Source organism: Biomphalaria glabrata, chromosome 3 (assembly GCF_947242115.1).
Source record: "Biomphalaria glabrata chromosome 3, xgBioGlab47.1, whole genome shotgun sequence".
Classification (NCBI taxonomy): Eukaryota; Metazoa; Mollusca; class Gastropoda; family Planorbidae; genus Biomphalaria; species Biomphalaria glabrata.
The window spans coordinates 3595840-3621389 of NC_074713.1; the positions used below are offsets into that span (position 1 = coordinate 3595840).

The 25550-nt window shown below is 34.4% G+C and overlaps 2 protein-coding genes across 2 annotated transcripts; one reads left to right on the forward strand and one right to left on the reverse strand.

Moving 5' to 3' along the window:
- The first annotated feature begins 707 nt into the window (after nucleotides 1–707).
- Nucleotides 708–21465, forward strand: LOC106069944 (transmembrane protein 260-like). Its single transcript, XM_056024057.1, has 18 exons — nucleotides 708–862; nucleotides 2066–2214; nucleotides 3025–3176; nucleotides 3479–3653; nucleotides 4037–4150; nucleotides 5141–5320; nucleotides 6314–6354; nucleotides 8196–8279; nucleotides 9861–9978; nucleotides 10163–10236; nucleotides 12598–12676; nucleotides 13593–13723; nucleotides 14242–14296; nucleotides 14737–14888; nucleotides 15740–15919; nucleotides 16742–16795; nucleotides 17241–17331; nucleotides 17769–21465. The coding sequence occupies exons 2-18, from the start codon at nucleotides 2077–2079 to the stop codon at nucleotides 18015–18017; spliced, it is 2067 nt and encodes a 688-aa protein (XP_055880032.1). The 5' UTR covers nucleotides 708–862; nucleotides 2066–2076; the 3' UTR covers nucleotides 18018–21465.
- Nucleotides 20103–25264, reverse strand: LOC106069962 (uncharacterized). Its single transcript, XM_013229745.2, has 7 exons — nucleotides 25213–25264; nucleotides 23833–23981; nucleotides 23570–23660; nucleotides 22940–23130; nucleotides 21542–21646; nucleotides 20804–20893; nucleotides 20103–20490 (listed from the first exon to the last, which is right to left on the reverse strand). Exons 2-7 carry the CDS (start codon nucleotides 23935–23937, stop codon nucleotides 20239–20241), a joined length of 834 nt encoding a protein of 277 aa, XP_013085199.2. The 5' UTR covers nucleotides 23938–23981; nucleotides 25213–25264; the 3' UTR covers nucleotides 20103–20238.
- Between the last annotated feature and the right edge of the window lie 286 nt (nucleotides 25265–25550).

Here is a 25550-nt window from a genome sequence, read left to right on the forward strand (position 1 = left end):
CTACGCTCCGGTCTGCAGCCTTCCTAGTAGTACGCCAGAGAACTAGAATCCTAGATAGCCTAGATCTAGAATCTAGCTTTGGAACAAAAAAAAAAGACAATCTATAGTGCTATACAAGATAAAAAGGGGTGTAGGACACGCACTAACCATGAAATATGTCATCTGAATGAAGACCCACCGATAGTGACAGGAATAAAAAAAAAAGTAATAGACTACTTTGAGCAGTTCATCTTGAAAAAAAATGTCAGAGAACAGAGGAGCGAAAATTATATATTGGCAAAGAAAAAAATCAAAAGGCAGGCAACCTTAAGGCAGACCCCGAATGCAATGGATTGATAATGTGGAGGCAGATTTACAACATGGAGACGAAAGACTCAGGAGAGATCTGAATGGAGGGATGTGTCGAGGCTGGCCAGAGCCTTGCATTGGCTGTAGCGCCAGTAGGATGGATGGATGGATAGAGTCTAGGCTTATCTATGGTTTGTCTGTTCAGCTTTCTTAGATGACAGTGACGGAAGGACTTATTAAAGGTTAGTTTTAAGTAGTTTAAAAAATACCGTGAGTTGTTTAAGCAAAAGATGCTACCCCCTGTTTTTTTTTTTTAAATGACACATAAAAGAAGATTGCTTTACTTGATTATATAGTTCAGTGATTGTTCCGTTCAAGTATTTTTTAACTGCAAGAAGTTACATTTGGTTTGTAAACTGAAAGGACTGTAACTAAAACAATAGACTATAATAGTATAATACTAGGGACTAGGCTTCTCTTGTCTAGATTCTAGACTCTAGATAAAAGTGTAATCTAGAGATCTATTAGATCCACGTATTAGATCTAAATCTAGACTCTATATAGATTTTAGAGTGTAAGTCCTAGATCTATATTAACTATATATAGATTGAGACAATTTATTATTATTATACACGACTAGTCACTAGACATAGATTAGATACTAAGATAGTCATCACATAGTCATTTTTAGTGATAGTGTCTATGACTCTATAGTGATGACTACTCACTGACTTGACTATACTTATACTGTCACTATACTGACTATTTATTTTTATAATAATATTAGTTAATATTACTTATAAGGTTATTAGGATAATCGTCTTTTGAAACAATTAAAATTATTTTAATTATTAAGAATTTTTATTGACTATTTTATAAGTTATAACTAATATAACTTAGATCTATATTAAATTAAGTTAAAGTTATAACTAATACTATATTATAAGTATATAATATAAGTTATAAACTTAAAAAGACTTCATAGATTTAGATATAAATTATAAGTTTATTAATTAGTCTTTATTGTACTACTAGATGGGTTATAATATACAATATCTAGATCTAGACTTTCTCTCTCTATTCAAAGTCGAGATCTATTCTTGAGACTAGGGCTAGGCTAGTTGGTGGGTGTAAAATTCTCAAACTCAACCATTCTAATCATCTTCTGAGACTACTTATCCAGACATTCTAGATCAGTGCTTCTGGGTGGGGTCGTGACAAGACAATAGGGGGCAGAGCTGGCCAATTCTTTTCAAAAATAAAAAAAAAGTTGCATTTTCATTGTAGTTATTGTAATGATGGTATTGTTCACACTCATTATGATGGTGTTTGAGTAATTAGACATTATTTTGAAGGGAAAATAATATAATATAATTATTTATTTATATTATATATATAACATCACAATGTCAACTGCATTCTATGCAATTGTATCTTACAGTTATTTATTACATTAAAAAAATCTTAGTTTTGTTTAAATAGCTAGCTATTTGTAGTAAAATTGTTATAATTAATTAATTCTTTCTGGTGACATAGATTGTAAACACTTAGTCAATTTCAATAACTTTTTACATTGTTGCCTTATGAAAGAAACCAGCATTAGAACTTGACGGTCTAATATTTTAGATATCACATGCATGTCTTGCATCTAAACTTGCCAAGACTCTCTGTGTTACCTTCAATAAATGGAGTTAAATGGGTTCTTGTTTAGCTTTAGTTGTCATCAAATCTTGCCAAAAAAAGAACTGTAAGTTCGAAGTATGGTTTTGTTTCACAGAATGATATGAAATGTTTTCTGCTCCAAGTTCATTGGTTGTTGGGTTTGTTGTCTTCGTCTCAAGCTTAGTTCTGTATGTTGTAAGACTACATCCTTCGTTACCAGGAGGAGACTCAGGGGAATTGATCGCTGCTGCACATGAATTAGGGGTATGTGGCATTGATCAAGTAAATTAACAAAAAAACAATATAGTTGTGCTTTAGCTTAAACTAATTTTGGTTATTAATAATACAATTGTATTATTCTATTGTGTCACCCTTAAACACAAGGTCAAGGCTAGTTGCAAGAATGTGAATTTGCATAATTGGATGATCTTGAATGCAGATTCATGTGTGGGTCACAAAAAGGCAGGAAATGAAAGGTGAAGTCTGATAGCCTGGCTTGGGAGAAAGAATATAGAGGCTTTGGGGATGGGATTACAAAGGGAAGTAGTGGAAGTTTTTTCCTTTAGCTGCAGTCAGGGTTAATTAGAGCTAGGACTTGGAGAGTGAGAGCTAGATGTCGCTAGTTTAAAGTAAACAGTTAGTTTGTCTATTTGATCATCACTTATATTGTAGTTCCTTGTAACTAAATTGTATTTTATCTATGTTTATTGTTTCAAGTTTGAGTTTAAAAGAGTTTAACTCAATAAAATTACATCTCAACCGTGACATTTTATTGCATCTTAGTGTTTGTCTCATATTAATGGCACATCTCGGAAGATTTGGAGAAGATACATCTCTATCTTTTCAAACAACAGCGTGACACAATGAAACATGCATGCATTTTATATACAATTTCTCAATGATAATGATAAATGTATTTTGTTCATAATCATAATGATAAATCTAATTTCGTAATAATCCTAATAATAATTGTAATTTCTAACAAACAATTATCTGAAAACTAAACAGTTTTGTTCTCTAATTCCAGAAATATTTACTGTAACTGTATAGTTTATTTTTACGTTTTTTTTTTAGGTAGCCCATCCACCAGGTTATCCCCTCTTCACACTTCTAGCCAAGTTGTTCATCATTTTGATTCCAGGGACCTCCGTTGCTTGGAAAGTCAATTTGTTGTCAGCGTTCTGTGCCGCATTAAACTCAGCAGTTTTGTATTTACTGGTCCATCGGTAAGTTAGAACAGTTTACTTTTATTTTGCCACGATAGTATTTTATAGAGTTTTTTTTTAAATTTGTTTTTCAAATGTCTATTGATAACTTAGTCCAAATAGTTTTTAGGATCTTAGTTCACCAGTATGCAAAGTTTTATTTTCTACTTATATATACTAGTTTTGAATTATAAAAAAAAAGCATTATTATATATTTTTTTAATCATTATTTCCCTTCAAAATTATTTATAAAATGTTAATTGGTTTATTAACATTTATTTATTGATGAAATATTTTATTCTTGATCACATGTCTCTTGTTAGGCTGACACTATCAAACGGAGCAGCACTATTTGCATCAACAGTATTTAGCTTCAGTCCTCTTGTGTGTGTGTGGTCCTTAGCAGCGGAAGTGTTCAGTCTCAATAATCTTCTTTTGTCCAGCCTAATCTTCAGTGCAGTAGTGTTTGAATCCTCCGACAAAGATACAGCTGCAAAGGTAAAGACATTTTAAAATTATTATTTATAAGATACAGTTGACCTTTGATAGTTTGACAGTTACAGGTTAATTGTATATTTAGTTAGAGTCAAGATGGATATTGTTTAACTATTATTTACTCTACCAATTAAATTAAATTTTTTTTTGAGATTTTTTTCTGTTTATCATTTAAAATTTTTTTGCTTGATCAGACACCAATTCAGTCAGTAAATCACTAGAATTCTGAATGGGATCAGAGACCTTTATAATCATACATGTTTGAAACACTCAGCATCTCTAATGGTTAAAATTAAATTTGCATTCTAGTAAACAAAAATTGTTAGTTTGTTATAAGCATTTCAAATTACAACCAGATTTCAGAACTTTCTTTGTTATGTTCAAAGATTTCATTGAAAGGATCTTTTCTTTGTGGTTTATGCCTAACCAATCAACATACAAGTGTCTTGTATATTCTTCCCATCATTCCCTGGGTGTTGTACACGCTCTGGAAATTAAAGGTAAGATATAAGGTATCAGTATTAAATGCTCAAGGCTTCTGGGAAGTTTTTGTTCTATGTTTATTAACAGTAAGAGTGGAGAGTCTCAATTGTCTAAAAGATTCTCTCTCTGTCATGTCCTAATGTCATATGTCTTCTACCTTACTAAATCTTGGGCATTAAAAAAAGTAACCTCTTTGAGTCCTTGCAATGTATGGGGCAGATGATCTAAAGATCTATTTAAGTGGTCCAGAGATAACGGGGTGTCATGTAACCAGCACTTTGTTAAACTTCTCCAACAGGTTACCGTTAGAGTTGGACTAAGAGGCTTCCTAGAAATTTCAAAATTTCCCTCTACACCAGAATTCGAACCTGAGACCCCTCATCTCAGAAGCCAAGTGCTTAACCACTTAGCCACTATGCCTCTATATCTTTAATAATTGAAAAATATGTTAGGAATCCTAACTTTGAGATTACTTTGCATCTATATTATTAAGTCAATCACTCATTTTAGGCAATTCTAGACAGCTAGGAAATATAAGGCTTTATGTTGACTTTTCTGATACCTTTTGGTATGGATGGCTGCTTGGTCATTGTTTGGCTGTCTTAAGGGTTAATACCTTGGTTGCTGCCATGTCTGTCATTCTGCTGGAGGTTTGGACTAGAAAGTAGATTATCTTCAACTCTAAAAAAACAAAACATCTGAAACATGTTTTACATTGTACATCTTCTTGTTGACATAACCACACACAAACACAAATTTGCATGACTATTAGCTGATTTACCTTTTTTTTTTCAGTCAAGCATTACTTTTATTAAGAATTTTCATACATTTAAAATTTTTTTTTGAACTTGCGAAGAAATTTTTCCCATGCGTTAATAAGACATTTGAATAAAACTTCAAAATGAAAAAAAACTATAAAATAAAGTCTAACTTTTGAAGCTTACAATTTAGTTTTGTTGACATTTTTCAGTCTGTATATTGTTTATTTACATAATTAATTTTGGCAGTTACTGAGTGCTCAGCTTTTAGTGAAACAAGGTCTACTGTTTGCATTGGGTCTGTCCCCCTACTTGTACCTCCCAGTATCTTCATGGCTTCATTTGGCCAGGTGGACATGGGGTGACTCCAGGACACTGGAAGGATTTCTGATTCATCTTCTGCGTGTAGAGTATGGCACATGGGATCTGGTTAGTATATACACAATCTGCTTTTAATTAAAAAGTATATCTGAGGTTGACTTAGTGTGAAGGTTGTTGACTGCTGGTGAAATGTGAACAAGGACTTAGGGACACAAACTTTGTTTGATGTCTTAGACCCTTTCCTGACAGACTTTGTTTGATATCTTAGACCCTTTCCTGACAGACTTTGTTTGATATCTTAGACCCTTTCCTGACAGACTTTGTTTGACATCTTAGACCCTTTCCTGACATACTTTGATATCTTAGACCCTTTCCTGACAAACTTTGTTTGATATCTTAGACCCTTTCCTGACAGACTTTGTTTGATATCTTAGACCCTTTCCTGACATACTTTGATATCTTAGACCCTTTCCTGACAAACTTTATTTGATATCTTAGACCCTTTCCTGACAGACTTTGTTTGATATCTTAGACCCTTTCCTGACATACTTTGATATCTTAGACCCTTTCCTGACATACTTTGATATCTTAGACCCTTTCCTGGCAAACTTTGTTTGATATCTTAGACCCTTTCCTGACAAACTTTGTTTGATGTTTATTTTAGACCTTCTCTGGAAAATGTTTGATGTTTGTCATAGACCTTGTACTGTCATTCAGAACTGTGCACTATTTGATGTTTCCCTTGACCAGTCTCAGATTTATGTAAACAGAATTATATTGGGAGTACTCTTTTCATGCGTAACACCCTGTCACCTGTAGCAAAACTAATACTATGAGCTTATCTTGAATGTTATCATTTTTAGTGGCATCTTCTTTGAATAAAATTTGAAAGTTGGAATTAATGACTCAGTAGTTGGATACAGATATTTTGTATGAGTATTCACTTATTCAGGGGAATTAATTATGTTTTAAGTTTCAAACATCATTTCAATAACTGAGTTTTAACTGTAGAACTAGCCATGTAATTAAATGTATTTTTATTTATCATTGTGACACATAATGAACTTCTTGTTATTAAAAACTTATCTCCCTTTTTTTCAGTTAAAAGATCATATAGGCCAAGGATTTCTAACTGGTATAATGTAAGCCCCTTTGATCTACCTCATAAGCATGTTATTCAAAACACCACACTGTTATTCCTTGGTACAGTCTGTAAAAAAAGCTTACAGCTCAGCAGCAAAAATCTGGCTAGAAGAAGAAGTATGTCAGTGGACATTCATCTGCACTTCCTTCTTGAGACAAATTCTTTTGTATTGAATTTAAATTTTTCTAATGTAGTTTTCAATACAAAATGTTTAGTGGTTCTCAGGTACATATCAGATGTTTGTAGGATTATTGATATTAATAGAAATTTTGTCAGATAACATGTTTTTCCAACATTTATACTTCAGCAAAACAAACAAAAGCAACAGCAAAAACAGACAATGTAAAACTCACATATTAAAATTAGTTGATCTACAAAAAAAACAATACATGATGTATTCATCATTCCATGTAAATCTTGTTCATTCTGAAATGTGCCCAGAGATAATTCACTGGTGTTCCCATTTCGTTTGGAAGATTATACAGGCCAATAGCAGAGAGTTGGACCTTGTGTGTAACTGTAATCTTCACCTAAGTAAGTCTCTGCAGTTTTGCTATGGGATAGTCATGCCAGCACATTCACTCTGTCCCCTTTCTGTAATATTTTAGACCTTTTCTCTCACATATTTTATTTAATAGCTGAGGTTCTGTTAGCAGTCTTTTCTGCAGCTAAGCATTTGGGCATCATTTTGTCTGTTTTGGGCATCATTTTGTCTGTTTTGGGCATCATTTTGTCTGTTTTGGGCATCATTTTGTCTGTTTTGGGCATCATTTGTCTGTTTTGGGCATCATTTTGTCTGTTTTGGGCATCATTTTGTCTGTCCTGTTTTCTTAGCATCAGCAGTGTTTAGGAAATCTTTTCATGCCTAAGCAATATTTCTGTCTGAAAGGGTTCCAGGTAGTTCTAATTTGTTACACCTGTTGTATTTTTTCCAGAGGCTCATATTCTTGGGCTGAGCACCCTGGTGAAGACCTCACATTTTACTTTTATGTTCCATATCAGGCATGTAGGTGTCTTCCATGGAAGGATGTGTAGGCAAGGCAGGCTATTGGGGCTCTCTTCCATCCCTGCCAGTGCAATTTATTTGGTAGCTTTAGATACCTAACGAGGCTCTATTTTACTTCTTTCAAATGAACATTTCCACCTGGGTACCACGTTGAGGCTGAGAAGCATTGCCTGTGTCTTTCATGTCTAAGGCCATTTTTCTTTGTGTTGGTAATATATACACAGTAAATTAACATCGAAGAATGGACCGGCCTGTCAGTGAATGAAATTCTATCCAAAGCAAAGGACAGAGAGGAAAGTAGAAAGATGCTTGACTGTTGTTGTATGGTGCCTGAACGGTCCAACAGACTAAGGGATAGCTGAAGAGGAAGGTGACGTTAGCATTTATAAAAAACTTCCTGATTCATGATCTTACCAGGAGATAATCAGTTTAATCTATGCTTCTGGTGCATGTCGGCCACCTGTCAATGCTACCAAGGTGCTCACTACACCAGGGGTTCTCAACCTGTGGGTCGCGACCCCCTTGTGGGTCGATTGACGATTCGCCTAAGACGATCCAAAATATGGATATTGTTATCGACTACTCATCTATTGCTGTATGTGCGGGGAGGGGGGTCGCGGCAGAGTGGGCGATTGTAAAAAGGGGTCACCGAGCATAAAAGGTTGAGAACCACTGCACTACACAGACATTGTAGACCAGAATCTTGATATTATTAACATCACTTCATGTCAACCTTTTAGAAAATTCTGGATATTTTTTTCTTGAGAGAAAAAAAAGTTAATTATGGCAGGGAATCAATCTATATTTATGTAATGGACCCGATTGTATTTCAGTGCTTACATCAACCACATCACAGCAGACCTTTCATTGTTTGTCTTACTTCTGGCCGTACTGTCTCTAATTTCTATATATTCAAGGTAAGCCTTTATTTTATCCTCTTTGTTAGAATTAGATAAACTAGAAATGCATTTTGGAAGAAATAAAAAAAATAATGCAACAAATACAAACACTCTTTTGTTCCCCTGGCAATCAAATCATTAAATAAGAACAATCTGGTATAAACTTTGTCACATGTAAACTATGAGTGAGTCTGGTGTGAATGTACACTTTGGTTTCTTATAGTTGAAATGTTTTATGTTTGGTGTAATGCACAAATTGTAAGACAAATTTCCATACGGGTAATAAAGATTATTATTATTATTATGATAATTTAGCAGTTTTATAATTGTTATTATAATTATCATTATTAATATTGCATGTTTACATTAATTATTTTTTTTTTTGTCTCTAGAAAATTTCACTTTAACATTTTAAGTGAACACAAAATTGTGGAGGGTGGGGGTGAGAGGGTTAGATTGGATGCAAATATCACAATATAATGGCATTGCTCTGTAAAAGCTGACCACTCAAAAATAGCTGAATACAACGAAACAGCTTTGGCAGGAAAAAAAGGCCTTTTCTTCATTCTTATTTATATAAAGGGTTCAGACAAGTAATCCCATGTCTCAGATGAACCATGCAGTTTCCAGATCAGGCAGTTCTCCTTATAGTTTTTCTTCTATAGGAGAGTTTCAGGGTTGGTGTCTTGTTTGGGCCTCTCAGCTTTGTAGGGCATGATTAGTATTCTCTAGTGTTTTTCCACAAGGACAAGTTTCGCTAATCCCAATATTTAACTTCCAGAACTTATGTTGTCTCATTCTGTTGTGTCTGTTTCTGAGGTGAAAAAAATTAAATGTTTGGTACAGCTTGTAATAGGCATCACTTTTCTTGAAATTGGGGTGAGAGCTGGTCCTTTTCTCTGTTATTCTACTCTTTATTATTTTTTTTTCATTTCTTCGGTTAGAGAGCGATTTTCATTTATTGGTTCATTCTTCCATTTTTGGACAGTATGTCTGCTTAAGGGAGTCCTGGGTTTTATTCTTGGTGAAGACTGGGATTTTGAATTTTGGGATTTTTAGGGCACCACTGAGTCCAACCACCTGACTTTAGTTAGGGAAAGTAAAGGTGGTTGGTCGTTGTACTGGCCACATGACACCCTTCTCATTAACCATTGGCCATAGAAAAGATGACTTTAACATCAGCTGCTCTATAGATCACAAGGTCTGATAGGGAATTTTACTTTACTTTTATGTCTGTTTATGTTTAAACAAAAGGCAACTTAACAGCATAACATAACAGTTCCATACAAGTTGCAGCTATAATACCATGCCAGATAGGCAGCTGAACATTTTAGACACCAATAGACCTCGCCAGCCAGATGTGGAGACAAAAAAATGCAAATCCATGCCCTTTGCTCCCTTGATGATTGTAGTGACCTTTTGTCTATATCGAGTGATGAAATAAATAAATATTTCTTCGAAAATGGGGCACTCCAAAATGATTTATAATGTAATTATTATTCAATTAGCTTTTCATTTTTTTGTTTTTTCATAGACAAAATTGGTAGATTTTTTTTTTTACAATATTTATCTATTATATTTTTCTTTCTAACTCTCCAGATACAAAGTCAACAAAAGTAATGTGCTAGTTGTACTTATGTTGTCACTGTTGCTGTATGTGGTTTTCTTTTGCTGGAGAGCTAATCTGGACCTGAGTAACCCATTATTTTATAAAGTGGTGAGAATGTGAGCTCTTTCTATGAAAGAAAATTTAGTGAAATTAGTTGGTAAAGGAATTAACATTTAGAGTCATTATATAATTCAATACAAATAAATTTTAAATCCATTTTAACAGAAGGTGAAAGTCCACTTAATGTGGAAACAGTACATAATTCATTTTGTTAATTTTCTTTTTCTGTTAGGTTGAACGATTTTGGATTCAAAGTGATTTAATTCTTGTGATATTGGCCAGTGTTTCATTTGCTGATGTTTGCAGGTACATAGTTGGTTTGTTTTTTGTGCATAGAAAATAATTCTCCTCATTTGGGTTAGTTTGTATTATTTTTTCTTAGAATGATTCTATTATACAAGTATTAGATCTTATTCTTACTATAAGAGTGAATGCAACTTTTGACTAATTATTTGCCTTGCTGACCTCTATTGAGTTGGTATTTTTTTCTTTAAACAAAATTAATGATTTAAAAAAAAAAAAGATCTCTGAAGAGATTTCTCTGATAAGCTGTTTTTTGTTTTTTTTTAAGTCAGAAAGACAATGGCATTAATTCATAGAACTAGCTACAATATAAAAAAAAATGCAAATAAAAGCATTAATGAGAAATAAAATTTGCTAAAGTCTAGAGCAGGCATGTCAAACTCATTAAGGTGTATGGGCCACATAAAAACTTACTATGACCTGGGGGGCTGCAGCAAAAAATCAGTTGCAAAACAGCCTACTAATTTTATGTAAATTAGAAATAACACAATAGAAAACAATAATTAATGACATACCTGTCCCTTAGTCAGCTAAATTTGTAGTACTATTTTTTGGTAATTAAAAATTACTATGATTATGCATTATTTTCTTTGCTCTGATGCTTGACATCTTTTCTGGGATACAAGTTTATTAACGTCAGGTTGAAGTTTGTTTGCCACTGTCACTTTCATCACTGAGGACAAATTTTGATCAGATAATCTTGAACAGTGAGGTGTTTTTCTAGCTTTCATTATGGAAAAGAACTGCTCACAGAGATCAGTGCTGGCAAACATAGCTAGAATTCTGGCTGCAAATTTCCGCAATTCACCGTACCGTTCAGGGTAAATAACTAAAATTTTGGCATAGCCAATTCCATATACTTCGATTTCAACAAAGAATCCTACTCTATTCTTTCAGCTCTAGTTGCACATTACCAGCAGCATTTTCAGAATCAAATGAGAATGAAGATACAAGCACCGAAAATTCTTGCTCGTATAAAACAAAGTCACGATAAGGGTCATTGAAAGCTTCTACTAATGATTCCAGGTGTAAGACATATTTACCAAATGTTGCAGCCGTATTTAATCTTTTTAGTTGCTGACAAGTTGAGAAGTGAACAAGATTTACTCTTCATTTTTAGTTTATCCACAGTCGTAATTTTGCTTGAAAGCACTTCACGTGATTACACGCAGTTGTGACAATTTTGTCTTTACCTTGAAGTTTCAAATTCAAGTCATGCAGGTGACCAGTGAGATCAACTGCCAATGCCAAATCCCGAACCCATTTGTCAATTTGGAAATGTTCAACAGGTTCACCTTTCCAGAAACAATACAATTTCCTCACGCAGTGCAAAAAAGTCTCTTTAATACTTTATGACATGAGATTAGCTGACTTCTGTGTAGTAGGGAACACAATCAAATTCGTGTCCAATGTCATTCAGAAACATTGAAAATTGGCGATGATTTAAGCCACGGGCACGAACAAAATTGATAACGACTGAAACCAGTCTTATGACATGTTGGAGATGTAATTGTTGTGCGCAGAATGTTTCTTGGTGAATGATGCACTGAAAATGAGCAAATTTAAAATTAGCATCAGTCTCTCTTAATTATGCAAGTAGCTTTGCATCTAAATGATTTCATTTCATGGTTGGTGCGCCATCCATTGCTAGACTAGTTAGCTTTACCAGATAGATAGATTGTACTGCAATATCACCTCCTGTTATTTCTCAAAAACATCCCTGCTTATTGCGGTGTTATGCATAAAACAGAACTCAAGTAGCTCCTCGTGTATTTCAAAATTCCTGTCACAGGCCCTTTTGAATATATCCAACTGTGCTACACCCATTACATCAGTTGACTCAGCCAATAAAAATAATTGAAAATCAGCTATTTTGTTCTTTAATTGTTCACTCAATCTGACTGACATGTCATTTCTTCTATCTGCCTAGTTAAGGCTATTTCTTTGAATGCTCTCACCTTTTCTGGACAAATTACTTCGGCTTCAAGGACAAACTCCTTCATAAAATCACATTTACTAAATTATTTGCTATGGCTTTGACAAAATGTAGCTGGCTTTCACTGCAGACTCAATCTCGTTGTTCAGTTTAACAAATACTATTTTTCAATTCAAGTAACTTGTCAACTCTTATTTTCCAGCGTAATAGTTTAACATTATTTTGATAATTTTTAGGTGGCCAAGCGGGCCACATGCCGTGTTTGACATGCCTGGTCTAGAGGCTTGTCTTAATAACATAAGACTTTATTGTTTGCTTGTCCAGCAAGTCCAAGTCTTTTTTCTAGTCACTACCACAGTATTGATGTGTGTTTGCCATTGTAAATATATTTCTCATTTCAATGTTTCTTACATTCTTTCCTTTTCCAGATTTATTTCTGCCAAGCTGAATATCAGCCAACTGAGTTTAGAGAGCATTCTTGTTTGGCCCTTGGTCATCTCCTATATTGTAAGTTGTGTTACTTTCTTTCATCTGGTAAAGTCTTGCTCTTTTCATCTTGTATATCCTTGCTACTTTCATCTTGTCTATACTTGTTACTTTCATCTTGTCTATGCTTGTTACTTTCATCTTGTCTATGCTTGTTACTTTCATCTTGTCTATGCTTGTTGCTTTCATTTTGTCTATGCTTGTTACTTTCATCTTGTCTATACTTGTTACTTTCATCTTGTCTATGCTTGTTGCTTTCATTTTGTTTATACTTGTTACTTTCATTTTGTATATACTTATGGTCACGTCATTCTCTGCTGTTTTACAGTTTTAGACATTATACTGAGTAGTTTCTAAGATCAAGTTTTTTTTAAAGGAGGCATTATTTCCTCTTTTAAGAAGACACCCTCCCCCCCCCCCTTCATATCACCTCTCTTCACACATTTCACATCAAGAAACTGATTAAATTTCTACTTCAATTACAAAACAAGTTGTATCACACCTTCGTTTCATTGTGTTTGAAGTACTTTCTAATGATGAAAACATTTACGAATAATTAGACACATGTTTTTCTGAACTCTGAATACTTGGCTGTGGCCTGTAGTAAACTTATGTGATTCAGTGTAATTTACAATATCTCATTTATGGCAGAAGAATAATACTACTAATTGTATGCATACATGAATAAATTATTACAAGTTACTAGACACCCCCACCCTTTTTTTTTTCTAATTTTGTCTTAGATACTGCACGTAATGTTCATATTTAGGTCAGTGGAGCTTGAAGTGCAAAGCAACTCATTGTTCAGTGTTACTAATGTATGTTTATATGTTTCCTTTGTCCTTTCTATAAACATTTACTAAAGAAACTATTTACTAAATAAATTATTGGAATGTTTACTTTTTTTTAATGTGGTGTTTATCTTTCCAACATCTAGGTGCAAGGTTGGGCATGGTCTGATCAAAGTAACAATTTTATTATCCATGACTTTGCAATCCAGACATTAGAGAAATTCCCCAAAGATTCAATTATATTAACCAAAGGTGATCTCCCTTCTAATACATTTAGGTCAGTGAATCTGTTAGTTTTTTTTTTTTCTTAAATAGTGTAATATTATAATTCTGGCATGTTTATGCTGTAGTGGCTGTTGGATAAATCCTAATGTTTTGTGGTTTTTTTTTTTTTTGGTCACCATCCTAGTAGTTTTAATACAGCAAGAATGAAAATGTTCATATGTCTGGTTCCCATAAGGTTATAGCATCTAAGTTCTAATGAAGCTACAGGACCTAAGCTCTTATGAGATTACATTTCACAATCATTGTGTCGATGAACAACAAAAGTTTGGTGTTCCCATTGGTGGTGATTGAATGATTGAGTGATGGAGGGTGACTATTACCTAGATATTAAGCCTGCACTTAACAATGTCAGTTTGAATCCTCCCAGATAGAGTGTTTAAACTCAAATTCTTTATAGAAGAAACAAATCATAGAAGAGAAGGAGTTGTTTAACCTTTGAACTATTTGTCAAGATGAATTTGGCATTCCAAATGTTCTTTGAATCTGATTTGAATATTTCACTTTCCAAAGGTACTTTCACTTGTGTGAAAATGTCCGTCCTGACTTGTCACTATTTGATCAAGAAGTAAGTAGAACTCTTTGTGTTTCCATTAGAGTAGAGCGCCAAAGATTATCTTGAAATAATTGATAAAAGAGGAAGGGGGGGGGGAGATCACACTAAGTAGCCAGTTCGTGCTTAATTAATAACTAATAAAAGAATAGGCTTACACCAGAAAAGTCTTTTATGCCAAATGAATTAAAGGTCTCAGGCTAATAGGTCTAGGATCCTATAAATTTGTACATAATTGTTAACATGTAGGCCTACATTTTTATGTACATATTTTTTTTTATATTAAATGATCAGTGAGTATAGATATTTTAGAATAGACAGAAGTCAAAATTTTTTATTTAATTTCTAGCTTGTGACATTTTTGAAATTATATGATTAATCCAATGTTATAATTTCTGCATACAAAATTGGAAAATTATCAAAGTGCTAAAAAATTACATCTGGTCTCCTTGCAGGTTTTGACTTATGAATGGTCACTGCCCATGATGAGACAGTTCTGGCCAAAGATAAATTTTCCAGGAGATTTTATGCACTTATACACAGGTGTTATTAAAAATGGCAAAAGATCATTCACCTTTAAAGATTTAATTGATGCCAACTACAAAAGGTAAGCTAAATTTTAAAAATAAAATATACACTGTCTTATATGTTGTTAGCACTTTACCTTTTTTTTTACCTATTCCATAGTCTGTTGGACCTTTGGGGCACCATGCAAGATTTGTTGACCGTCTTTTTCCATTCCTCTCTGTCTTTTGCCTTAGAACCTCTTTCAATGGCAAGCTCATCCATTCTTTCATGTTGTCTTCCCATTCCCTCTGCCTTCTTCTTTTTCCTGGTACTGTTCCTTGAAGGAAGGTCATTGTAAGCCCCGAAGACCTTGTAATATGGCCATAGATTTTTAGCTTGCGTTATTTTACGATAGTTAGCAGGTCATCATGGGCGTCCGATCGCTGCAGTAACCCTGTCTCTAATCTCTTGGTTTGTGATGCGGTCTTTAAATGTGATACCTAGGATCCTTCTGTAGCATCTCAATTCCATTGCTAGGATCCTCCTCTCTAGCTCTGCAGTCAGTGTCCAAGACTCACAAGCATATAAGAATGTAGCCATGATTAGGGAGCACATCAGCCTGATTTTGGTGCTGAGAGCTATGCCATTGTCTTTCCATATTATTTTGAGTTTTGAAAGTGATGATGTGGATGTGCAACTTGGGCCAGTAGTTCAGGTTTTGTTCCCTCATCTGAGACAATAGCTTCGAGGTATTTGAGACTACTGACATTAGTAAGCTTTTTAGCAAGGTAATCAAAATTATCAAATCTGCCTGAAAATTTCTTTTATAGTTGATATTCAAAAACAGCCATTAAATTTTCCTCCCAGAAAGTTCCAGTCCATTAATGTTTTTGATGTTTGCTGATGAAATTTGTCTTTCTCTTTAATTCTTCTTGCCTTGCTGTGTTCTAGCCATCCAATTTTTGCTTGTATTGGAATGCAAAACCATGAACCCTCCTGGAAGTCTGCCTATGTACTATGGCCTTATGGTGTGTGCTTCCAGCTGGTTGACAAAGACAAAGAGCTGGACATAGCTACATGGACCAACTACACGGCTGATTTGGCATGTGCCTGGACTTATCCCTTGAACAGGTAAACATCTAGCACCACCAGGTGGTGACCTTGGAGATTAACGACACAATCACGCCAATTATCTTATTTTCTCACTTACATAAAATTAATTTTTCAAAGAATAAGCCCAATTTCAAATAGAATAGAGTAAGTCATTATAAGTTAAAATTGTCTAAGATTTATCATCTTGTTCCTACATTTAATCCATAAATATTGGGAAATCCCAAAATGCATTCTGTCTCTTATAAAATCATAAAACCGGAACACAATTTTTTCACAATTAAGGTTCTGAACAATTCATGCAAAGAAAGTAAGTGCTACTACAATTATGTTTTTATTGTAAACAAAAAGTGCACCTCCAAAAGTGTAAACAAAGAAGAACAACCTTTGCACCCAGTAAATAGAACAGAGAGAATTAACATTTACAATGATAAACAAACAACAAATACCAAGCTGCTTGATGAGAGTAAAGCTGTGCTGGTCTGGGCTGAAACATTTCTCCGATCAATGGGCTGTAAATAGCCGAGGGTTAGAGACGAGATTTCTTTTTCAACAAAATATGACAGGTTCAAATTAACAATTTTTAAACCGGATTAGTTTATCCAGCAGAATAGTTCATAATGAACCAAATTAGCAATTTCAGCATTGATTAGTTTATCCTGCAGATTACTTTATATTGTAATGCCTGGCCCTTCCAAAAAAAAGACCAAGGAAAAAAAAAGTGTCCTGAATCTTAAAGAATCAGTTGTCTAGATAATGGACGTGGATATAGTCACAAAGTGTCTTTCACTCAAAGACTTTTAACAAACTTTAATTTTTCATGTTTTTCTTATATCTCCGCAGCTTGAATGATGGATCATGGGAAAATGTGGCCAGTTCAGAAATGTGGAGAGCAAAGTAAGACAATCCATTTTATTGTTCAGTTCTTTCTCATGCTTCATTTTTGGCTAGAAATGTTCTCAGTAATTCAATGATGAATAATATTTATAATTTATTAAAATTTATTTTATAATTTTGATGATGTTTTCTAGTTTGTACATTTCTTAAACAACGCTACTATCAACTATGTCTGTCTGTTTGTCTGTCTGGTACAATTTTCTCCTTCCCACCTCAAATTTTGTTCAATTATTCTTTGTTGGTGACAATACATGAATCCATCCAAAAAATAAATTAGTCAATTAGTGTTAATGTATTAATTATATTTTATGTAGAAGAGGGGAAATAAATCTTAAAATTACTTTAGAAACAACATTTCATGTAACAAATTTCAGCTTAGTAAATTTTTTGTTCATTGTGATGGCATGGTATGTGTTACAATCAATGTTCTAAAATAAAATTCCAGAACTGTAACAGCATTATTTTACCTGGAGGAAGCTTTAGAACACCAAGAAAACAGTCCAGAATATCTCCAACTTCTTCAAGAATCGTATCGGGTGAGCCTTAATTTTAATTTTACAGTAAATTATACACTTATAGTGTATGTAATTTTGAGTTCAAGTTATTAAGCTGAAGTAACAATATATTTCTTCTTTTAATTATCTTTACTATAAGTGGGAAGGGTGGTCGAGAGGCCAAGTACGCTTGATCTTGGCTTGGCTTGGCTACCTATGAAGGGGGCTTGAGGTTCCAAACCCGACTCGAGCAGAGTGTTTTTGCTAAGCGCCTAAAGGCAGCATGGAAAAACTTCTCCCAGATACCTTCTCTCCCACCCACCCCCCCCCCAAACTGGTTCACAAATGATATTGGACCATAGTGCTCTGAGCATGCTATAAGCATGAAAGTAGCGCTATATAAAAGCTATAATTTTATTTAATGTCCCATTGCAAGAATGTTATTTCTGAATGCAATTTCTTTTTTTTTGTGTGTTCAGTTGTACACCAAAGAGTTCAGTGCCCATGGCATTGTGCCCAGCTATTGGCATCGCAACTATGCCATTGTCTGTGAGAGGTTGATACATGTCCACACCCAGCTGGACCACACCTTGTTGTTGAACAAAACTATTCACCACTTTAATCAGTTTCTGGAAATGGAGCCAGGGGATATTGATGCTGACAACATTAGGAAAGCTGTGACATCACTCGAGAGCTACAGATCAAGTCTTTCTCAGGCTCACCATTAGTTCTCATTAAGTCTTTATCAGAGCATTAGTTTTTTTTATCAAATCATAAGCTCATTATCAAAGCATTAGCTCATTTTCAAAGCATTAGCTCTTTATCATATCATAAGCTCATTACCATAGCATCAGTTCTTTATCAAATCATAATTTCATTATCAAACCATTAGTTCTTTACCAATTCATAAGGTCATTATCAAACCATTAGTTCTTTATCAAATCATTAGTTCTTCATCTAATCATTAGCCCTTACCACATCATTAGTTCTTATCACATCATTCATTTATGGAACATCAATAGTTCTCATTAGCTTTTTCATCACTTAATTAAGTCTCATCACTTTAGTTCCTTCCATTTATCCCACAATCAGCCCTAATGACATCATTAGTTCACAGAAGCTGATAGTTCAATATGTTGTTTCTTACTATTCAGTGTGAGGCGAGTTGTTACTCTCATCTGCTTCAATCAGTGTCCCCACTGTTCTAACATTTATATTTACAAGGTCTCCTAATTTCTGCTCATCAGAGACCAGGGGCTGGAGTGGTGACCCTTACATGGAATAGTGATGGTGTATAGGAACATGTATTAATTAGTCACTACCATTGTGGAATTTTTAACAGGACTTGGGGTGAATAGCTCCTGGTCCATAAATGGTCATTGGATAAAATGCTTTCTAATGGTTAATTGGGATGATGAGGCCTGCAATGCCTATTCTCTACTGGACTTTAGATGAAAATGCAATATTTTTAGGTCAGTTTAAAAAGCATAAATGTTTGTTTTAACAAACAAAATAACAGCAGGCACATATCTTTGTGCACCTTATTTTGTGCAGAGTACTAACATTGTCATGAAGCTTGCATTCAAATGTATGAATCTCCTCCAATCAAGGTCATTCATGTATAAATATTGTTTGACTGAGTGTACAAGTATTTTATTATAGTTCATTGTTTAGCTGGTATAATCACTGTCACCCGCTAGCTGGGCTCGTGTTCAGGGACTGGGTATTAACAATTATTGTCAATTTGACAAATGCATTTCTTGCAATAAGCCCAAAGTCTTTTATTGTCAGCATATATTATGTTTATGTTTTCTATTTTAGTGAGATTATGTCATTATAATGAAAGTCTTGAAATGCCCCTATCACAACATTTGTCTCACCTTCTTGAGTGTTTTTATACAACTGTGGAACTAATACATATTGGATAATTTTTTTAAAGCATATATTTAATTGTAGTCATTCACTGTCTCCATTGGGTCGTGACAATTTGACATGTAGAATGCATCACATTTTCTTCATTTAAAATATAATATATTTATTATATCGTACTCACTAAAATCTTGAGCCTAATTGTTTTACTGTCAACGCTTTCATGTATTTTTTTATGGCTAATGAGCAATATACAAATACACTGACCACTGTACAAATAAATTAAATGCATTTATGTCCCCTTGAAATTTGATGTGTAAGAACACCTTAACAATGTTTCATGTTCATCTTAATTTTTAGTTACAATTCTAGTAAGATTTGATTTTAAAATCAGCTTAGAGAACATAGTGTCTTGTCCTTATGCAAACTGCGTTTGTTGTTGAAATATTTTCTCTGCATATTGTAGAACGTATTTTGATGAACTATAAAAGAGAAGTCTAAAAATGACCTGCCTTAGTGAGATAAACCCTGATAAATACAAGATATTGCAGATGGTCAACTTCTTTTACTTTTTGCCATCTTGCGCTGGTCACATGGTCTTGTTGATCTGATGCATCTTAGTTTTGTTATGCAAACTTACCAGATATGTTTTGAACTCCAGAGTTATTCCTATTATGTCAACACTCTTATACTCAATCTTTCAATTACATGTTCAATGTCTAGATGCTGTCTATTTTTGTTACACTATGCACTTCAGGAAAAAACATTTCTACAAGAATTTATTTTCTCTACATGTTTTTAAAGCAACTCAATTTCCATGGCAGCACAAAGACTTATTTTAACAAATGTATTTGTGTGGTGTATGATTTTGAAATGTTTAATGTACAAATTTTTAAATATTTTGTACAAATTATTCCTCAATATTTAATTGAAAGTTGTATGACTTGTTTTTTGATTGACTAACAAAACTTTTATTTACAAACTGGTTACATTCATATTGATGTGATCACAAACTGGTTACATTGGTACTGGTTACTATGTGATCACAAACTGGTTACATTGGTACTGGTAACTATGTGATCACAAATTGGCTGGGTAGAACTCAACTTTGTTGGCAGGTTCCATGTTTAACTGTCTCATTATTTCCTGTGCTGCATCACTTTTTCTGCATATGTCAGTGATGTAGTTGCCCTTGAACTCACTCTGACCTCTAACCTGAAACTTTCTTGGTGCAAGGATCTCCACAGGCATTGAAAAGAAATACCCAGATCTTGTTGGTCTTGATCTCTTAAGGTCAATGAAGTAGCTGCCCAAGTAGGTCACTGCAGCACTCTGAAGCAAATACAAGTTTAGAAATGTAGATACACAAAAATGTTGAATCTTTGGTGAAGTTTATGTCACATTGTAGCTCTTTCTTTAAATTTAAAAATTTTTTTTATATCTTTTTGTAATGTTTATGATCATTTAGCATTGCTAATCTTGCCCCGCCCCCAAAATACACATAATTTATTTTTTTCAGTTTTGCTTGTGTGCTATATTAAATGCTGTTTCACTGTTACCCATCAGTTCTGTAACACTACTGCCCCTCCCCCCCCCTTTTTAAAAAAAACCCAGATCAGAAGGAATACAAACATTAACTTCCTACCTGAGACCCTGTCCACCATTGCCTGATCCTGCTACACAGCCTGTCAATGTAACTCAGTTTGTTTGATTTCTGCTTCAGGCTGTCTGGTGCCTTGATAGTATATCGAGAATGTTGTGTGTAAGATGTATAATCACATAATAATGTATTTGCATATGTAACAGTATATTTTCTAATATGGTATGCAGTAAGTAAAAAGTAAATTCCCCTTTCAGACCTTGCAATCTCTAGATGATGTAAAGGTCATCAGTTTCTATGGCTCGCGGTTAACGAGAGTGTTATGTGGCCAGCACAACAACCAACCACCTTTACTTTTTCCCAACTAATGTCAGGTACCCATTAGAGCTGGATGGACTCAGAGGCCCCCAAAGATCATGAAATTAAAAATCCCAGTCTTTACCAGGGTTCAAACCCGGGACTTCCAGTTTGGTAACAATGCGCTTTATCACTCAGCCGCCGCGCCTCTTAATGTGGTACACATTTATTCAAATAGTTTTTCTCTGTGCTGGTTGTTAGTGACATTTCCTTGTTGCTTTTTTTTTGTTATGATGGGAATGTATTTTTTAAACCTAAATTGTTTGCTTAATCTTTGTAGCCTTGTGTTTATTTGATAAAAATTGTTGATGTCATATATTATATATAAACTCAACAGTGATTTTGTGTGATCATCTATTGTTGTGTTTATTTGTTAAGGTCAAAGAAGAGCTGCAGAATGACAATGGTATTTCATTATCTACTCACCAAGTCGCCGTCAACAGCCATTATCTGTGTAGCTGTGACAATGTTATTGAGTTTTTGTGACAGTAAGTTGGCTGCTATCACAGCCATGTCTCCTGTCACTATGACCTAGAGCAATGGAGGAAACTGAACGTTAGATATTAGTATTAGATAAGATGGTATGTACAGCTTTAGCAAGGGTGCTTACTCTAGTGATTTTTCCTGTAGCTGCAAACATTGAATGAAATACAACCTGAACCATGATATTTTTCAGATTTAAAAAAATAAATTATTTAGCCAAATCACTAATAAATTATTTAGCCAAATCACTAATAAATTATTTTACCAAATCAGTAATACATTTTTGGCCGATAGCAAGAAGCTTCTTTCAATCAAATCTCTTTTTTCATGTTACATTTATTCTGAATAAATCACTCTGTATTGCCTCCCATTGTAACAAGAGCCTACACCCTGCCATACACCGTGGCATGTCTCATTCAGGTCACCCCAACCCTGACATACATCAAGGCCTGTCACGTTTAGGTCACCCTGACCCAGCCACATGCCATATACTGGGCAAACATTTGAACTGCAACCACCAAGGATGAAGTTAATGATTCTCGTGTAGTCAGACAGTGTCATTTTTTTTTTTTTTTACAAATACGAGCTCTAGCTGTTGTGTTTGTGTGAATAATGTGCGGGTATGTTCTTATCTATTTACATAAATTAGATGGAGTTTCCAGACTGAGGATCTGGTTTCAATTAAGTCAGTCAGTTTGAGATTATGACCAAAGTTGCTTAAAATAAATCGAACTTGTACCTGAAACCATTTACTTTAAACTGATCATTTAGCTGTTTGGCCAGACCAATATCTTTTAAAATATATAAAGTTACTTAACAAATATCTCATTGCAATATCTCCACCATGGTTATGAATATGTCCTACACATCAGCGTTTTATTTACCCCTATTACATCTGTAGTGTATGTAAATATATTTTATTTCCAAATACACTCCCTGTCCCCCCCCCTTTTTTTCCCTTTAGCCCAGCGGTTCTCAACCTTTTATGCTCAGCGACCCCTTTTTACAATCCCTCACTCTGCCGCGACCCCCCCCCCCATACACACACATGCTGCAATAGAGGAATAGACAATAACAATCCATATTTTCGATGGTCTTAGGCGACCCTTGGCAAATCGTCAATCGACCCCCTAGGGGGTCGCGACCCACAGGTTGAGAACCCCTGCTTTAGCCGATGCACACAGCAGTATGATGGTGTTACGCCTTTACAAAAATTGACAGCCATTGCTACAACTTTCCTTCCGCTGATTCCCACAAGTGTGTAAGCATCCTTAGGATGACACTTCCCACAAGTGTGTAAGCACCCTTAGGGGGACACAAAGAAAAAACAGAGAAACATACATGAGACTGACGCCACTGACTCGGAGTCACAAGTTGCGTCAGTTCGTTAATGTAGCTGACGAGGTGGTCCATTGCGCTTGGGTATGGTGGGTCACGTGTGACGTTACCATGGCAACAGGGTGCAGACACAACAATCATCACAACATCCGGTCTGAGGTTCGTGTCTAGTAAAGAAGCACAGCCTGTAATAGCTGCAATGAACAAAAGTTCTAAATCACAACTTTCTAAGCATACATTAACAGAAAATATTCATGTTTACATTCACTCTCCTAGAGATGTACATTTTTTCATGTCACCTAAGTGGAACTAAAATCAGCTACAAACACCAAAGACATAGCCATTTTAAACTGATCTCTACATGACATGATCTCAGAATACTTACTTATGTACTAAAGCAGGCATTCATTGAACTGACGACACAATGTTCAGTCAGACTAATAGTCAATTACATAGTCTGCTTAATTTCTGGGCAATTTTTTTTCCAATATCAATTTATTTGTTTACTTTCGAAGACGAAAACAATCAAGAACGATAACTTACGAACATAAGTAGACTAGCAGACGATTAAGACTCAACCAATATAAATAATAAAAGAAGAGATGCAGGTGATTACATTACGGATTCACTTACCTTGCACCAAGGTATAGGCACAGTCTTGTATGTCGAAACATAGGTCATGGACTTGCTGAATGCTAGGTCCTTGGATGATAAGATGAACTTTCTAGAAAAAAAAATTACATTATATCTTGTCTATAATTACATTTAGTTGTTGCAAAAATTACAGTTCAGTGCATTTTTTTGTAGGCCTACAAGCCAACAACGCCAACAGATATAGGCCTATATTTGTCGACTAGGTTCTTTTTATTCAAATTAAGCACTTAATAAAAGCTTACCTGATCAAGGCCGAAAATATGCCCTGATGCTATCTGGCTGACTAATAGATCACACGAGTTCAAATCTTCTATACACAGACCAACCACAAGGACCTTGTTCTCCATGGGTGTATCTCAATAGTAGACTTATGATGATTAGTAGTTATAAGCTATGTAAAATAAATTCAATAATTACAAACCAATTGAATTCTGAAACACAATTTACACATAGAAGACATGCTTTCAATTCCAGTAGGTTTCATACAATTCATTTGTGAGAAGCAGGATTTTTTTTATGTTGTATCAAAGTCAAAGTCTAGAAATTGGCTTGACGCCGTATAAGATATTGGAATTCAGATTTGTATATGTAGGCCAATGAACTTTTATATCATATATATAGGTCAAAATGTTGTGTGTTCTTTTTACAATTCTATACTTGAAAAAAAAAAACAATGCTTAATTTAGAATATGGTTTAATTAAATTTTTTAATCCAAGAAATAGAAAAAAAATACGATCTAAAATATAAGAAAAGTATTCCCTAAATACTCAGAAAGTGCAAAGTGTTCTGTTTGTGACAAAGTTTGGGAACCACTTCTCTAGGGAAATGGTGCTATGATTCTAAACCCCGATGTACAAAAAGTTTCTGACCCGTCGAAATTTGGATATATTTTTATCTCTGTTGTGAAGGCCCCTTTCTTGCGGAGCCCCCCGGCGCCTTAAATTCCGCCCTGACTTCACATGCACCCACTCTCAGATAACAGTCATAGATTGTGAAAACATACGTGGGGGGGCTCGAAAGTGTCACAGACAGCGCTTCTTCCCGAGCTAGAGCACCAGCCATTTCATTTTCCCCAACAGTGCGAGGGAGGTTTCACTGCATCAAAAGCACAGCTGAAATAAATCGGCAAGACCAGCAAGAGAAAGAGTTTATTTACTAGTCTGAAACTGCACACACTTCAAGAATAAAATAAATATAAATCGATCTAGGTTCTTCTAGGTAGATATCCATACAGACTATATGTTTTCAATCGTAAGAATAGTGCGTTTGTTAAATTAAAAAAAAAAGTTTTTTTTATTAACTTTTTTTTTAACTTATAAAAGTGGAAGGTATGTGGTAGCGGGCCGCATAGACGACGCACAGGGCTTGTGTGTGGCCTTTTTTTTTCGCCAACCCAGCAACATTGAAATGTCACAGCGTCCAGACTGATGTCTCTAACTATATTGGTGAAATAAGCATTTAGTTCATATTAGTTAAGAGTAACTCTATTAAAACTCTTTTTTTTTCTTCTTGTATATATAGGAAGAGAAGATTCTAAGAAAGATTTATGATTTCTGCGTAGCAACTATTATAAACGTATTTATATTGATATCTAGATCTATAGATTGATTCTTTTACTTACATTGTAGAAATAAACGGGATCATACATTAACATGGCAACTGTGAACTTTGACCTGGTTGAACTTTGGACTACGTTTATCGACTGAAGTAGTATGTTAAATTTCAGGGGACTTAAATTCAAAAAATTCTTATAAAAATAACAATTTAAAGGTTGTTTCCCTTGCACTAGAAGTGTAAGCTTTATTATTCTTAAGTATTTTTTTTTTTTTACAATTATATATTGTACACAATTGCACAATAATACTCATTTATTAAATAATAATAATAAGACTTGCCGAAGAGGAATACATTATTTCCCGTGGCTACGCAACCTCTAGCTATGACCTACATATTTTTTCA

Coding starts and splice junctions, on each gene's coding strand:
- LOC106069944 (XM_056024057.1), top strand. CDS start 2,077: ATGTTTTCTGCTCCAAGTTCATTGGTTGTTGGGTTTGTTGTCTTCGTC. Junction 10,237..12,597: donor TCATTTGCTGATGTTTGCAG/GTACATAGTTGG, acceptor TTCCTTTTCCAG/ATTTATTTCTGCCAAGCTGA. Junction 14,889..15,739: donor ATTGATGCCAACTACAAAAG/GTAAGCTAAATT, acceptor GCTGTGTTCTAG/CCATCCAATTTTTGCTTGTA.
- LOC106069962 (XM_013229745.2), bottom strand. CDS start 23,937: ATGGAGAACAAGGTCCTTGTGGTTGGTCTGTGTATAGAAGATTTGAAC. Junction 23,131..23,569: donor TGCCTATACCTTGGTGCAAG/GTAAGTGAATCC, acceptor TGTTCATTGCAG/CTATTACAGGCTGTGCTTCT. Junction 21,647..22,939: donor GTCAGTGGCGTCAGTCTCAT/GTATGTTTCTCT, acceptor CCATTGCTCTAG/GTCATAGTGACAGGAGACAT.